General features: G+C 48.7%; 1 protein-coding gene across 5 annotated transcripts in view; it reads right to left on the reverse strand.

Moving 5' to 3' along the window:
* Window positions 1-14335, reverse strand: part of SEMA5B (semaphorin 5B) — a 117268-nt gene that overhangs the window by 12825 nt on the left and 90108 nt on the right. For 4 of the 5 annotated variants that reach the window (XM_053220945.1, XM_027061003.2, XM_053220943.1 and 1 more), the window contains exons 5-11: window positions 6327-6389; window positions 5905-6003; window positions 5149-5362; window positions 4180-4465; window positions 1745-1880; window positions 353-560; window positions 48-255 (exon numbers count right to left, since the gene is read on the reverse strand). In XM_053220945.1, coding sequence (XP_053076920.1) covers window positions 48-255; window positions 353-560; window positions 1745-1880; window positions 4180-4465; window positions 5149-5362; window positions 5905-6003; window positions 6327-6389 — 1214 coding nt within the window. The remainder of the gene's footprint in view (window positions 1-47; window positions 256-352; window positions 561-1744; window positions 1881-4179; window positions 4466-5148; window positions 5363-5904; window positions 6004-6326; window positions 6390-14335) is intronic. The other variant, XM_053220944.1, reaches the window with a different exon arrangement.

Genomic DNA, 14335 nt, shown 5'->3' on the forward strand with positions numbered 1-14335 from the left:
TGGAGGCCCGGAGCCCGCCCACCCGCCGTCCCGCGGCCCCCGCTTACCCCTGGCTGCGGTAGGCGGCGCACCTCTCCAGCGGGACCCGCAGCACGCCGTCGCTCAGCCCCACGAAGAGCGCGCGGGCGCTGTGCAGGATGCGGAGGCTGCGCAGGGGCTCGCGGCGCCCGGGGGGCAGGACGTGCAGCTCCTCCAGGTAGCAGCCGCGGAGGCTGCGGCTCGTCGTGGACAGTGCCTTGAGGATGGTGCCCGACTCTGCAGGGGCCAGATGCAGGTGGCCTTGAAGGACCAGCCCAGCCCCCGCCCCTCAACCTCTTCCCCACCCGGAGCCGGGCGGGACGGGGAGGCTCACCCGTGCCGATGTAGAGCACGTGGTAGAGCGTGTCCTTGGCCTGCACAAGGTCTACTACGAGGTGTGAGAAGCGCACGCTGTCCTGGGTGACACAGGGCTCGGGCGTTACCGGCTGCACAGCTTCGCTCATCAGGAAAAGGCGCTGTGCGTCCTGCAGGCTTCGCTCTGTCAGGTTCTCGTTGGGGCCCACCTCTGGCAGGGTGCCGCACTGCAGCGGGGAGGGGGTGGGGTCACACGGGCCCAGCCAACCGGCTGCCGCAGTCCCCTATCCCTCTCCTTCCTCATCGTAACCCGGGTGGCAGGTTCTGATTCTCCAATCCCGGCTCCCCACCCCCAACATCGCTGCGGCGGGGAGGGGGCGGCTGCAACCCCTTCCAGGGAGCCATACCTCTTTTTTGAGAACTAAGGGAACATGAGGCAGGGAAGATGGGGAGGAGGGACGTTCTGGGGATGGTGAAGAGGACGGGGAGATGAAATAGGAGCTGGGATTATCTAAAAATGAATCATTTGAGTGCCAAAAACAGTGTCCTGTGATTTTACGCTGTTGCTGTAGGGGCTCCTCCCCCATGCTGGGCCACAACCTGCCTTTCCTCTCGTGGGTTCCTACCAGCTCCAAGCTCTTATGCCTTCTAAACCCAAGCTGGAAGGCAACTACCATTTCTTGAGCACTTCTACAGTCCAGGCACTGTGTCAGGTACATATTAACCCTTGCATTTATCTTTGAGGTTGAGAGCATTATCCCTATGTACCAGAGAAGGGTAAAGAGGCTCAAGGAGGTTGGGTGACTTGGCCAAGGTCAAGATCACCCAGAGGGAGGGCTAGATCTGGGTCAGGATAATCCCACTGCAAATGGTGAGGTCTTCCCCTGCTCCATACTGCCCCGTGGGCAGGAAGTTGGATGGATGTGAAAGTCAACCACCTGTAGGTTCCTTTGCCTCATGGCTCTTTCCTCTTCTCCACCACAGCACTAGGTATGCTTTCATTACCCAACGGCTCGGCGCTGACCACTCCTGGCACTCAGACCCTCCAGGAATGAGTACCCAGGCTGGGGAGAGTATAAGCAAACTCCAGCTAAAATCCCCAAATTCTGGCCAGACAGCTTGTGAGTGCTCTCCTGGTCCCCTACATTGAGTCTCCCTGGGGGTGAGACATCACATTTAGAGATGGCTCAGAGCATGCTCCCTTGCTCTGCATCCTACCCACTCTCCCCTTCTCAGTCCACAGTCTTAGATGTTACCACCCTCTTAGGGAACTATCGCAGACGGCACAGATGGGTGCAGACCCACAGGGGCAGGGTTGGTGTTCGTGCTGAGCAGCTGAGAGCCAGCTGGTGGCTGCTCGGCTAGGGAAAGGTGGTCTGTGAGGAGAGGGAACGGGGAGGAAAAGTTGTACCTGGAAGTTGGGGATGGGGTTAGCGATGGGGAGCCAGGCAGCCCTGGGGTTCTCCTGGGAGCGAAATGGGCCATTAAAAGCCTGGGAGATGGCACTGAGGTTGAAGGCGCAGACAGCAGAAGCGGCAATGCTGTTTCTGAAAGGCAAGAGATGGCGGGATGCTGCCCTCCCTGTGGGGCTCGATGCCTGTAACCCCCCCTCCCCCCCGCCAGCTGTCACATCACACCATGGCCCGGCTCCGAGGCTGGCTGTGGACCTGGGTGAGCCTGGTGCTTCCCACACCATGGGGTGTCACAGGAGGAGGAGATATCACCTTCACACTCTGGAAACTCGGGGGGAAGCCCCCTAACGAGAAGCACTGGGGGGGGGGGGTCATTCTGTGCTACTTCCTCATCCCTTTCCCTTCTCCAGTGGGAGGCTCAAAAAAGTTAGTGTTTTTCAAACATTCCAGCCACAGCCCACTGTAAGAGATACATTTCATATTACAACTCAGAATAGCACACACATGAGCACACACATCTGTGAAGAATCTTCATGAAACAATACTTGCCCTTACTAAATACATTATTGTACTCTGATACTTTTATTCCATTCCATTCTTCTGTCTTCATTTTATTTTATTTTTAAAGCTGGTTATCAAACCACTGATTCATGCTGCATCCCACAATACCCTGAGCCGGATGACCTCTTAAGACCCTTTCAGTCCCAGAATTAGGTGTTTCTATGAGTCTGATGTGAACAGGTCACAGAGGCTACACCACTCCCCCAAATGTTTCCAGTTCTGTTCTCTGCATTTAGTCTGTGTCCACTTCCCCCCCGCCCCCATCTGGGGTCAGCCACCCTCATCTCCTGCTGGATGCTGTGTTGTCCTCTTGGCTGGCCTCCCTGTAGCCTGTTCAGTCTCCTGGAATCCATTCTCCACACAGCAGCCACAGCAAACATTTCAAAATGCACATCCAAGCTAGTCTCTGGTCAGCTTTAAGCCCTTCAATAATTTCCCCTTGCTCTTAGAATAAAGATCAAAACACTTAAGCAGTCTGTAAGGTCTTTGGGACATAATTCTTCTTGTCCCAGCCCCTCAGCCTCCTCTCCTGTTCTCCTCTTCCTCACCCTCCAGGCTCCTGTCATGCTGGTCTCCACTAAGTTCCTCAAACATTTCTTTCTTCCCACCCCCAAACTCTTTCCTAGTTAACTCTCATTCATCCTGTAGATGTCGCTTCCTACAGGAAGGCTTCCCTGATCACCACCCCTCCACACTGGTAGAGGCTCTCAGCACACTGCCTTTGCCCTTTGTAGCATTTATCACAGTTAAAACTGGGTGTTTAATAACCACTATTTCTAGAATGTAAGCTTCTTAAGGGCAGAACCAGGTCTTTTTCTTAATGGCATCCCTGCTTCCCCCCCAACCCCCACCATGACACACACCTGGCATGGAAAAGGCACACAATACATAAGCTCCTTACAATCCATACCAATGTCATCATTTCCCCCCACTGCCTCTCCAGAAGCTCCTGCCCTTTGCTCATGGCTGCCCACTTTCTGGTGCTGACTGCCAGGCTGGTCACTAAGTCCTGGCTATCAGCTCATGGCTGTATGGGCTATGCTGCATGTCTGTCCCTTGCCTTGGATAGCCTCTCTGTTCCTGTTTCCCAGCTTTCCTCCCATCCCTGTGCATCCCCTCAGACCGTCCTTCCTATAGCCAGCCTGGCCCTCATCCAATCCCTGCTACCTGGGGCCAAGGGTAAGCAAACACCAGTCTAGGGCGCATATGTTTCAGAGGTCCTCACAAAGAAGCCCCAGCAGCATCCTGCACTACAGATGTGTTCCTTGGTCTGTGCTGCCCATTCAGCATTCTGTATAAGAAAATCACCTGATTGGGTCAGCCTTTACACAGAAGGAGGCGGTGGGGGCAGGGTCTCATGATCTCCTTATACCCAGGAAACAAAAGGGGTTCTAATTCCCAGCCTGTGTTTCCCAGTGCCATCAGGACTGCCAGAAGACTCTGCTGGTTAGCTTTAGCAGGTTCACAGAGTCCTGAGGTGGAAAGGACCAGAAAGACTTCCCTCTGAGCTTGCCGGGCTTCCATCCCCTAGGAGGGCTATTTCCCTTTCACCACCAGCAATTTCTTCCTCCACAGAGCCATAATCCAGCTCCATTTGCTTGCTTCAGATCTGGTCTAGGCCTGCCCTTCACAGCAATCTAGAATAAGTGCTTACCACTCCAGAGGCAGCAAGTCACAAGCAAGTAAGGAGTGCGTTATCTGGGAGCAAGTTAACCCTTAAGACCGGATGGAGTGCTGTTACACTCAGACTACCCAGGGCGGAAGGCACGCACTCCCCATCTTACAGAAGGAGAAACAAAGGCTCAAAGAGGGATCTGCCCACTCCCACCAGGCTGCGAGGACCGGAAGGGACGGCAGAGGGCAAGGGACTCACACGTTGGTGGTGAAGACCCCGTAGATGAGGTCCTGCTCAGGCAGGTGGAAGGCACTCTGCAGCTCGTTGTAGTAGAAGGGGACCTCGCCCGGGCGGGAGCAGTTGAGCCGGGCCTTCATGAACGTGGTCCACGTGTCCTCCAGCAGGAAGCGGCCGCCCACGTCATTCTTGCATACTCGGGCCACACGAGAATACACCGTGCGTCCGCAGTCATGCTCCACCGCGTTCTCCCGCAGGAAGAAGTAGGCGAACAGCCCGATGTCGTAGGCTGCCACAAAGTTTGGCTCTGGGGGGCAGAAGAGGAGGTGTGGGTCGGGCCAGCAGGGAGGAAGGGGACAGAGTCTGGAGCACCTACTACTTCCGTTTCCCCGGATGGGCATCCTGACACCCTGGCCAGCTTGGGGACCTGGGCGCTCTAACTAACCCTGTTCCTACCTCCAGTGCAAAGTCCAGGTATAATGATAGTTAACACGTGCTTCCAAGCACTCACTGCATACCAGACAATATTATAAGTACTTTATAGGATCCTCTTAGCAACCTATGAGCTAAGTGCTATGATTATCCCCCTGTTATGGATGAGAACATTGTGGCAGAGGGAGGTCAAGTACTTGCTCAAGGCCACACAGCCAGTCAGGGGAGAAGCTGGAATTCAACGCCAGGGGGTTGAAACTCATACCACCCTCTCCCAATCTATTCTTTCCCATAACCCTTTCTCCTAATTAATTCCTAACTCCTCCTCTGCCCTCACAGCCTCCCCTTCATCTGTTCTGGGTACTCAGGACATCTGTGGTTTCATCCGGAGTCCATCTCTGATATGCTATGGTCCTTGGGCAAATATCTCCCTGCCTCTGGGCTTTTTGATGAAGCAAGTGTGAGCCCTTTCAGAGGCTGGGAAGGAAGGAGGATTGATAGGGGTCGGGTGGGCTGGCTGGCAGGAGAACCCCCACCCCCGGGGCTGTGCCCCCTTACCATTGAGCCACTTGGAGTTATACTGGGCGGTGCGAAGAGGTGGCCCGCTGCCCAGGCTTCGGTAGATGGCAGGGTCCCGACCTGAGAAGTCGATGACGGTAGCCGCGTAGAGCTCCCCCTGAGAGGAGATGACAGCTGTGGAGTTGTGGCGCGGGTCGTAGGGGCAGCGGGCCACACCATTGATCTTCTCTATGGTCCGGCTGAGGTTCCCCACCTGGGGACGATGGGCAGATAGGGGCACTTTTCCCTGACACCCAGGGGCTCCCTGGTCTCCCCTGCCACCCCAGAGTTTGCTTCCTCCTGGGTTCCTGGTCTCTCGGGGCCTTTCTCTGTCTCCAACCTCTTCCTCACTCCCTCCCCCACACATAGCTCCCCTGAGGGAGCAGCCATCATGGAGGGGGGAGACTGAGTCACAGGAGCTCCATCTGCCTCTGTTCCCTGCATCCCAGTCAGAACCCTCCAAGGTGAGGCTGACTGATAAAATGTAGCAGGCCCAGTTGAATTTTTGATGACTAATGAATAATTGTTTAGTATAAGTGTATCCCAAATCTCCCATGGGACATACTTACACTAAATATAATTTGATGTTTATCTGAAATTAAATTTAATTGGACATTCTTTTGTGTGTGTGTGTGTGTGTGTGTGTGTGTGTGTGTGTGTGCCTAAATTTGGCCACCCACCCCAAGGCTGTGTAGTGCCTGGGAAAGACAACCTCTTGTGACCCCTTCAGTTTGTCTTGCCCTGAGGGGGCCCCACCTGTCTGCTGGAGCACACTGGGGAAAAGGCATTGGTCCCACACATGAACACTTTCCGGCCAGTGACAATCAGGACTCGCACGTAGTTCTGACATTCCTCCTGAAGCAAGAAGGGGAAGTAATAAAGGAACAAGAACACCAGGTGTGGGGCTGGGTGTCTTTCCCTCACACCACTGCCCCACAGACATTTGAAAGCACTCCCCTCTGCCCCAGATGTGCCCTGCTGTGAAGTTCAGGTTGCATCTGTGGACATCCCCTGCCTTCACATCTCCCTCCCAGGCCAGGTGGCTGCATCGCTGCCCAATCGGATCAGGGTGGGCTTCTCACACAGGCAGCCTCGTGCCCACATGGTGACCCTCCATCCCCACAACCACACACCTGACAGCTCTAAGCCAGATGCCTGTACCCACCAGGGCCACATACCTCAGTCTTCCCTTTGCTTTGGCAGGAGCGACGCGTGTCCTCATTGGAGGCCCACTCTGTGGCCTGCGGGAGGAGCACACAGACATCATATGGCCATGGCACTCACGGCCAGGGCAGGCAGCAGTCAGGGTCGGGAGTGGACCGGAAGCTGGGAAAGGGTCAATGACAGCCTGCAGGGTAAGGGTTCCCCTCACCACATCTGCTCGGACCCAGAGGGCTGCCAGATCTCCTTACTCAGAGACTTTTAAGAAGGATGTGCCCTCAGTCCCTCCCCACCTGCCTGGGTCAGGGAGGCCTAGAGTAACAACTTCCTCATGCTGAATTAGCCCCATGCAGCTCTGTCCCAGGACTCTCTGTCCTTCCTTCCCCAGGTCAGCCAGGGAGCTGAAGTGGCCAAGGACGACCTTCAGAACCACCCCAGACCCAGAGCCCGAGATGGAAAATGTGCTCCCTATGTGTCAGATGTCTCTCAAATGAGTGGGAAGAAAGGCTAGATTTTGCAAACCTCAGAGATAGATCTATTTAATTTTCCCACTATTATCCTGCAAAGTGTTTTCTTTTTTTTTTCCTTAACAGATGAAGAAACTCAGATTCTGTGTGACTTACTGTTGCCATGTGCTAGAGCAGGAACTGGAACCCTCATTCTTGATTTAAAGGCTCTGTGTGTTTTTTCTCTTTATCCTGCTGTATCAAGACCTTGGGCTCCCTATTTATTTTTTTCTTTTTAAAAAAATTTATTGATTTATTTTGAGAGAGAGAGAGAGCAAGCGCATGCAAGTGGGGGAGGGGCAAAGAAAGAGGGAGAGAGAGAATCCCAAGAAGACTCTGCACTGTCAGCGCAGAGCCCAATGCGGGGCTTGAACTCACAAAGCATGAGATCATGACCTGAGCCGAAGTTGGACGCTTAACCAACTGAGCCACCCAGGCGACCCTGGGATCCCTATTTCTTAATTGCTACCTCTCTTCCAGATTCTGTGCTGTCTGCTTCCCTTCTTGTTTCCCTTGTAGTATCACTCGTGCTCTATTATGGGATGCACCATGGGGTGCTAGGGGACAGAGTTTTCACTCAGGGCCTCATGTTTCCAAGTGTCCATGGCATTAGGAGAGGGCTATTCCCCACCTGGGAACCCCTCTGCCCCTTCACCTATTCTGTCTCCACTCTGAGACATCCCTCCCAGCCTCTGAAGAGCATCTGGAGGGAAGATTGCTACCCTCCAGGTCCAGGCAATGTCAACAGCCCTGGTGTGTGGCTCATTATATATTTCTGGGTCACATGTATAAACATGAACTGCCTACCTGTCCTAGGAGAGGGAGCCTTGAGCAAGCAGGTCTTCCATCCAAACAGGGGGAAAAAAAACCCCATCTGCTTTTCATTTCTCACAGAGCTTCTTCTAGCCATGAAGTCCCTGCCTGCAGAGCTCCAGGGTTGGGGTGTGGAGGGGGGTTGCCTGAAGAGGGAGCAGCAGGCTGCAATCCACCCACAGCTCTGAGATGGCTGCTTTGTGGGGCAGAGGGAGGGCTGGCTCCAGCAGACCCTGGATTCAGGAGCCGGGGGGCAAGTTGGTCATGCCTCCATCAGACCTTTGAGCAGGCTGGGCTCACCCTGCCATGCCGGGCCTGGAGCTCAGGCAGGCCTCTGCTCCCAGACCTTGAAGAAGGGCCCATGACCCTGGCATCTGGCCACAGAGCCATGAGGTTTATCTGGACAGGAACAATGGAGCCATTGTCACCCTCCAGACCCCATCAGCTCCCTGGCTGAGCCTGATGTGAGAAGAAGGACATAAACAAGCAACTTCAGGGCCTTTGGGGCCAGAAAAGAGCAGTGACCCATAGACACTGTAGATGTCCAGGCTTAAGACTCTGGACAGTGGATAGCTATTGGGGTGTGGGGGGGTACTGGTGGTGGGCAAAGGGGCCTTGCTCATAAGGGGGTGAGATTTCCATTGGGTGGGTGGGTGGGGCAGTTGTACAAATGTACAAATGTACAAATGAAAAGCAGACACCCGGACAGGCTTTGTGCCAGGGACTGACACACCTCTCTTGGATCTTCACTGCAGCCACTAAAACATTTAGACTTCTGCTCATTTTACAGGTGAGGAGGTGAGGAAAATACAGTTCAGAGAAGTTGAGCAACTTGCCCAAGGTCACAAAGCTAGTAAGCAGCAGACCCAAGATGCAAACCCGGACAGCAGACACCAGAGCTGAGCTCTCTCTGTTACATCCTGCAGCTTCTCACAGTGAATAGATTTCTCAAACCCAAAGTTAGAACATATGGCCTGTAAAGAATATGTATATTTATAATGATAACAGCACAGAACAGGCTTGTTTGAGTCATTTTTAAAATTTTTATTTTATTTAAAAAATTATTTATATCAAAGTAATGATAAAAAAAAGAGTAATGATGCACAGAGTTGAAAAAGTTAGAGGATATGAAAAAATTATTTAAAAAAAACCCCAACAACTCACTCCTCCTCCGCCCCAATCCCATTTCCTAAGGACAACTTCTTTCAATGCTTTTAGCTGCTTCTCTGTGTGTGTGTCTTTTAATCCAATTTCTTGAAAATATGTATCAAACTCAGACTTTTTCTTCTTACTTCCTGTTAATGGGGGTGAAGATTTTTCCCACTCACCCATCCCATTCTCCCCCCACGTTAAAGCACACATACATTTCCCTTCTCCTCATCCTCCCACTATAATTATGTAATATTAAACTAATTTAATATATTAATATAATTATTTAATTTTAAATTAAAATCATCAGTATTTACATTATTATGAATATATAAAAATTGTTCACTACTACCAGTCAGTACCCTGGATTTCACTGAATGTAAGACACCATTGATTGTAATATGAAACACCAAGAAAGAAAATATGCTGCCAATCAAATCCTTTATTGCTTAAATTTTTAATGTAAACTTATTCAAAATGCTCTTACTGAGACCTACAATTTTTATCACCTATCAATCTTATGAGTACAACAAAGAAAAATGTAAGCAAAATTAATTATTCCAAAACCTTCTTTGAATTCAGAGTTCACCTCTTCTGAATCACTTTTCTCTTTGATTGTCAGTGCTCATTTGTTTTGTTTGTTTGCTTGTTTTAGAGTATCATTTTTTGAACCACTCAGGGTTTCAGTGATACCACAGTTCTTAAAGAATATTCCACTCTGGTCTCCAGAGTTTTCTTCCAAGCTATTGTTCCCATTCTGCAAGTTTGGATGCTGATACTCTCTTGATCTTACCAGAAGGTATCCACAGAAGGTTTTCCAAAAAAAACAGGACTCAAATTCCCTCCTCATATGATCCTGAAATGTTCATGTGTGCTGTTACCGGAATACCAGGAATGATGACCAAGTTATTGGTCAATGTCCAACAGCTGCTACAAATCCTTCTCGATATCATTTATTAAATGTAAACACAAATGGTTCTGATCATCTATTCAGTCCCATCCTCTTTCTTCTGCCCCTAGGCTCCAGCCTCCTGCCCCATTGTGGACTGGTTGCTCCTGGGGCTTCCCTGTTTGTCTGTTATCCTGGGACTTACCTTCTCTCCTCTCCTTTTCACTGAATCCTGTGTCTCCCAATTTTTTGATTTACTTGCTTATTTTGGTAAAACACATCTCCACTATCTTCCTAAGAAAAGGAACATGATAGATCAATTTTTAAAAATTCATTGGAGCACATGGGTAGCTCAGTGGGTTAAACATCAAACTCTTGATATTGGCTCAGGTCATGATCTCATGGTTCATGAGATTGAGCCCCACGATAGGCTCTGCACTGTCAGTGCAGAGTCTGCTTGGGATTCCCTCTCTCCCTCTTTCTCTCTGCCCCTCCCCCACATGCATGGGGGTGTGCACGCTCTCTCTCTCAAAATAAACATTAAAAATTTTTTTAAAAAAGATAAAAATTTTTGCATGTCTGATTCATTTTATCTCCATACTTGATTGATAGCTTTGATACAGAATTCTAGGTTAAAAATAATTTTCACTCAGAATTTTAAAGGCATTCATTCCCCCACTGTTTTCTAGATTCCAGTGTTGCGATTGAGAAGTCTGATGTAATTCTTATTCCCCAACTTTTCTAGTTTTTTCTTTTTCTTTAGGCTCTAGAAACTTTTTGGATCTTCTCTTTCATTACAATATCCTGAATTTTCCAACTGAGGTGTCTTAGTGCATGACCTTTTTGGGAACTCACTCGGCCCTTTCAGTGTGAAGCCTCATCCTCCATGCTGGCAGATTTTCTTATGTTATTTCATCCTTAATTTCTTCCTCAACTTTTCCTCTGTTCTCTTTTTTGTAACTCTTATGAATCCAACCAAGTGATGGCCGTTGTGCATTGATCCTCTAATATTCTGTTATTTCTCTCCTGTTCGTGATTTCTTATTTTTTTCTTGTTCTAATTTCAGGGAGATTTTTATTCAACTTCATCTTATATTCTTCAATTCGATTTTTATTTCCCCAATCACATTTTTAGTATATTAAAAATATATTTTTATATATCAGAAGATTCAATGAGTTTTTTCTAATTACTTTTTAAGATGTTTTCTTATATTTCTCTAATTGTCCCTGCACCTTTCTTCATTCCTTCTGCTTGTTTGTTTTGATCTTTCTCTTTCACTTTATAGGCTTTTTTTTCAAATGTCTAGTGATTTGGGGCTATTTGTTTGTATTTAAAATAAATCAACTAACCATTTCCCACTGAAAGGAACCGGCATCTTAGAGTAATGGCTGACTCCGGGTCTGAGGTTAGGAAATGTACAAGGTGAGCCTGGAGCATCTCTTCACACCAAATAGCAAGGATGCAACCAAAGGCAAAAGGGCCATCATGTCAAAGGACCCAGGAACCAACCTGAAGAGGCTTTGTCCTGGAAGAGATGGCATAGCCATGAAAGATAAGTGCAATGGACTGAGACACATCAATAGTGTTTAAAGCCATTCTGAGTTTGTAATAATAATAATAATAATAATAAAAGAATAAGATTAATTGATCATCACAGACACTAGGAAAACAGCTCATTCTTTGAAAGGTGGTAGATAAAGGAAGAGTATCAAACATTTACCCTGCTTTTCCTATACGACTCTATCATTGGGTAACCAAATAGGAGATGAGAAGTTTTTCTTTGTAGAAGTCCAACTAATACAATGTAACCCCCACAACATTAATGGATCTGGGAAACAATCATCAATGGCTGCTAACATTTAAAAAAAACACAGAGAAAATCATATACAACATACCTCCTAAAAAAAAGTACATAAAACACTTATGAAGTAACCTTGCTGGAATCTAAACTGAATAAAGTCTTTAGATCTAGCATCAATTTACAGATGATACAGAGAATAGTGGAACATGTTAAGATGTACCACTTGGATTGCAATCAGCAAAATCTGGACTGTGGAAAACGCTATTGGACAAATGACCAGTTTCTTCAGTAAATAAATTGCATAAAGAGAGAAAGAAGAGAAACATTGTTCTAGCACCATACCCCGTTAGTGTCCTTCAGCTTTCTTGGAGTCTCCAAATTTGGAGACTCACCAGTTGGCTCTTTAGAGTAAGGGACTTAGTCTCTCTTTGTTGGGGAAGGGGTGAAATGGATGAAGGGATTGCTGTGTAGGATGGGAAAGAATCCCTGGATTACAATCTCTCAATTTAGACAATTTCAACTGCCCCCCCCCCCACCTTATACCTCATCTTCACATTCCACAATACCCAACATCCCAACTTCTAAGCCCTTCTGGGGGCTGGGATCAGTTTGCTTCTCTGCCATATTTTCCTCTGTAAACTGTTCTGTTCTGCCTAGTCAATTATGACTATCCATCCACTTTCCATCTCCCTAAAATATGTTTAATCTCTTCTCCATTGATGTCTCTTTTGTTCTCTCTGTCATTGTGGACCTATACCTTTTAAAATTCCTCACTGTCCTTTTAGTGGGGTTTTGTGAAGGAGTAGAGATATACATGTATGATCAATCAATCTGCCATGCATAAAGCTTTAAACTAGCACTGTCCCAGAAATTCTAATATGGCAATCTCCAGTAACAGAGTAACTGTATGGTTTTCTGCTACAGGAGAGAGCAGGCAAGACGGCCAGGGCCTGGATAATCTCCTTGAAGACCCAGCAACTTCCTTGGACACCAGCGACAATGGCTGATCATTAAAACATTTTCTGAGCATTAGGTCCACCATTCAGCAGAGAGTTTAGATTTCAAATAACTTGAGAGCTGCCAGACCAGCTTGGAGAATGTAGAGATAACTAGAAGAGAGCTCAGAATCAGCTTCACTGTATGCCAAGGCCCAACAAAGCCCCATGTGTATCCTGATGGGGTATATGTAGAAAAAGTCCGTGTTTCTGCACTTCCAGGACATCTAGCAGCCCAAGATCATGAATCCATTGCAATTAAGCCTCCAGACACATCATTCCCTGAACTACTCTGGCAAAGGCCAGAAAATTGCCAAATCCAGGATAGCTCATCACACAGCAACCCCCTGACACTGTTGACCACTCGCCACCTTTTCTTTCTCCAAACCAGTTCAGGTTACACTGATAAATAACCATCACAGAGGAGCTGATTTTATTTCCCCTTCCTGACCGCAAGCAGCAGTAAACACACACACACACACACACACACACACACACACACACACACACACAGGTATGCACGCGCTCATGCACTGCCCTCTGTGCTGCTACCTGTATCTCACCTCTTGTGCTTGGAGAATTGGGAAGGAGGCTGGGTATTTAGATTTTCCTGAAGGAATAGTAGTTCACATAAACTGTTTAATAGGGGTTAGGCACTTAGAAGTCCTTTTAATGGACACTGGTTTGCATAAACTGTTTGTATTTAGAGTTTTTTAAGGGATGTTAATTACTTAAGGTATCAATAAAGCATTGTTAAATCCTTCCTTGGAGTCAGTGGATCATTTGGCTGTAACTTAGAGTTACCGCCTTGCACCCCCAGGAAGTATGGACAGTAGAGGAAGCTGGCTTGGAGGGCTGGGTCCTACCTCCTCCTGACACTGGTGGTCAGCTCTTGGTTAGCACTTGGTTTCTGTAAGCAATTGTGATAGCAGATGCTGAGGACTGAAAGCTTATGAGCAGGAACCCCAAAGCCCCAAATAGGGCAATGGAAGGGCACTTGCGGAGGCCAGGCTTCTGTGGTCAAAAGTCAAGGCTTTCTCACCAGGCCAGATGACAGACCAGGGGACCTGAGCCGGGGGTTCACCTCCAGTCTGCCCAGGAATTCTGGACAGCCCACTCTAACTTCTCTCCCTTTCTTTCCCCTTTGTGGTCAGATCGTAGGTAGTCCACTATGGTAGGGATGTGGACATGAAATCCTCTCCTTATTCTGTCATGGAAAATCTAGTCTAGACTCCTGAGATCAGGCCCCAAAGAGACATCTTGGGAAGGTGGTGAAACCAATTCCTAGTGTACCTGTGGCTGGTTGGCAGCAACCTTCAGAGAAGCCCCTGCAGCTGAGCCGTTGCTCCAAGTGCGTGTTATGGGGTTAGCATAAGATATCTTCCCACGGCAGAGGCCAGCTCAACACAGAGAGGGATGAACCAAGTGTCAGGCCTCATCATCAAGCCAGAGAGCCCTAACATCTGATAAGGTATGGGACCCGGGAACTGTGGGCCAACTGTCAGAAGCCAAACCAGGCAGGCAGCACCTACAGAAAAGGCATTGACATCCAAAGCAGCGGTTCCTAAATTTGGCTGCGTGCTGTAAGCACCTGGGGGCTTTAAAAAATCCCAGTGCCGGGGCGCCTGGGTGGCTCAGTTGGTTAAGCATCGATTTCAGCTCAGGTCATGACCTCACAGTTTGTGAGTTCAAGTCCCACATCAGGCTCTTTGCTGACAGCTCAGAGCCTGGAGCCTGCTTCAGATTCTGTGTCTCCCTCTCTCTCTGCTCCTCCCTCGCTCATGCTCTGTCTCTCTCTGTCTCTCAAAAATAAATTAACGTTTAAAAAAAATTTTTTTTTAATTCCCAGTGCCCACCTGCACCTCAGACCGAT

Source organism: Acinonyx jubatus, chromosome C2, assembly GCF_027475565.1.
Source record: "Acinonyx jubatus isolate Ajub_Pintada_27869175 chromosome C2, VMU_Ajub_asm_v1.0, whole genome shotgun sequence".
Taxonomy (NCBI): Eukaryota; Metazoa; Chordata; class Mammalia; order Carnivora; family Felidae; genus Acinonyx; species Acinonyx jubatus.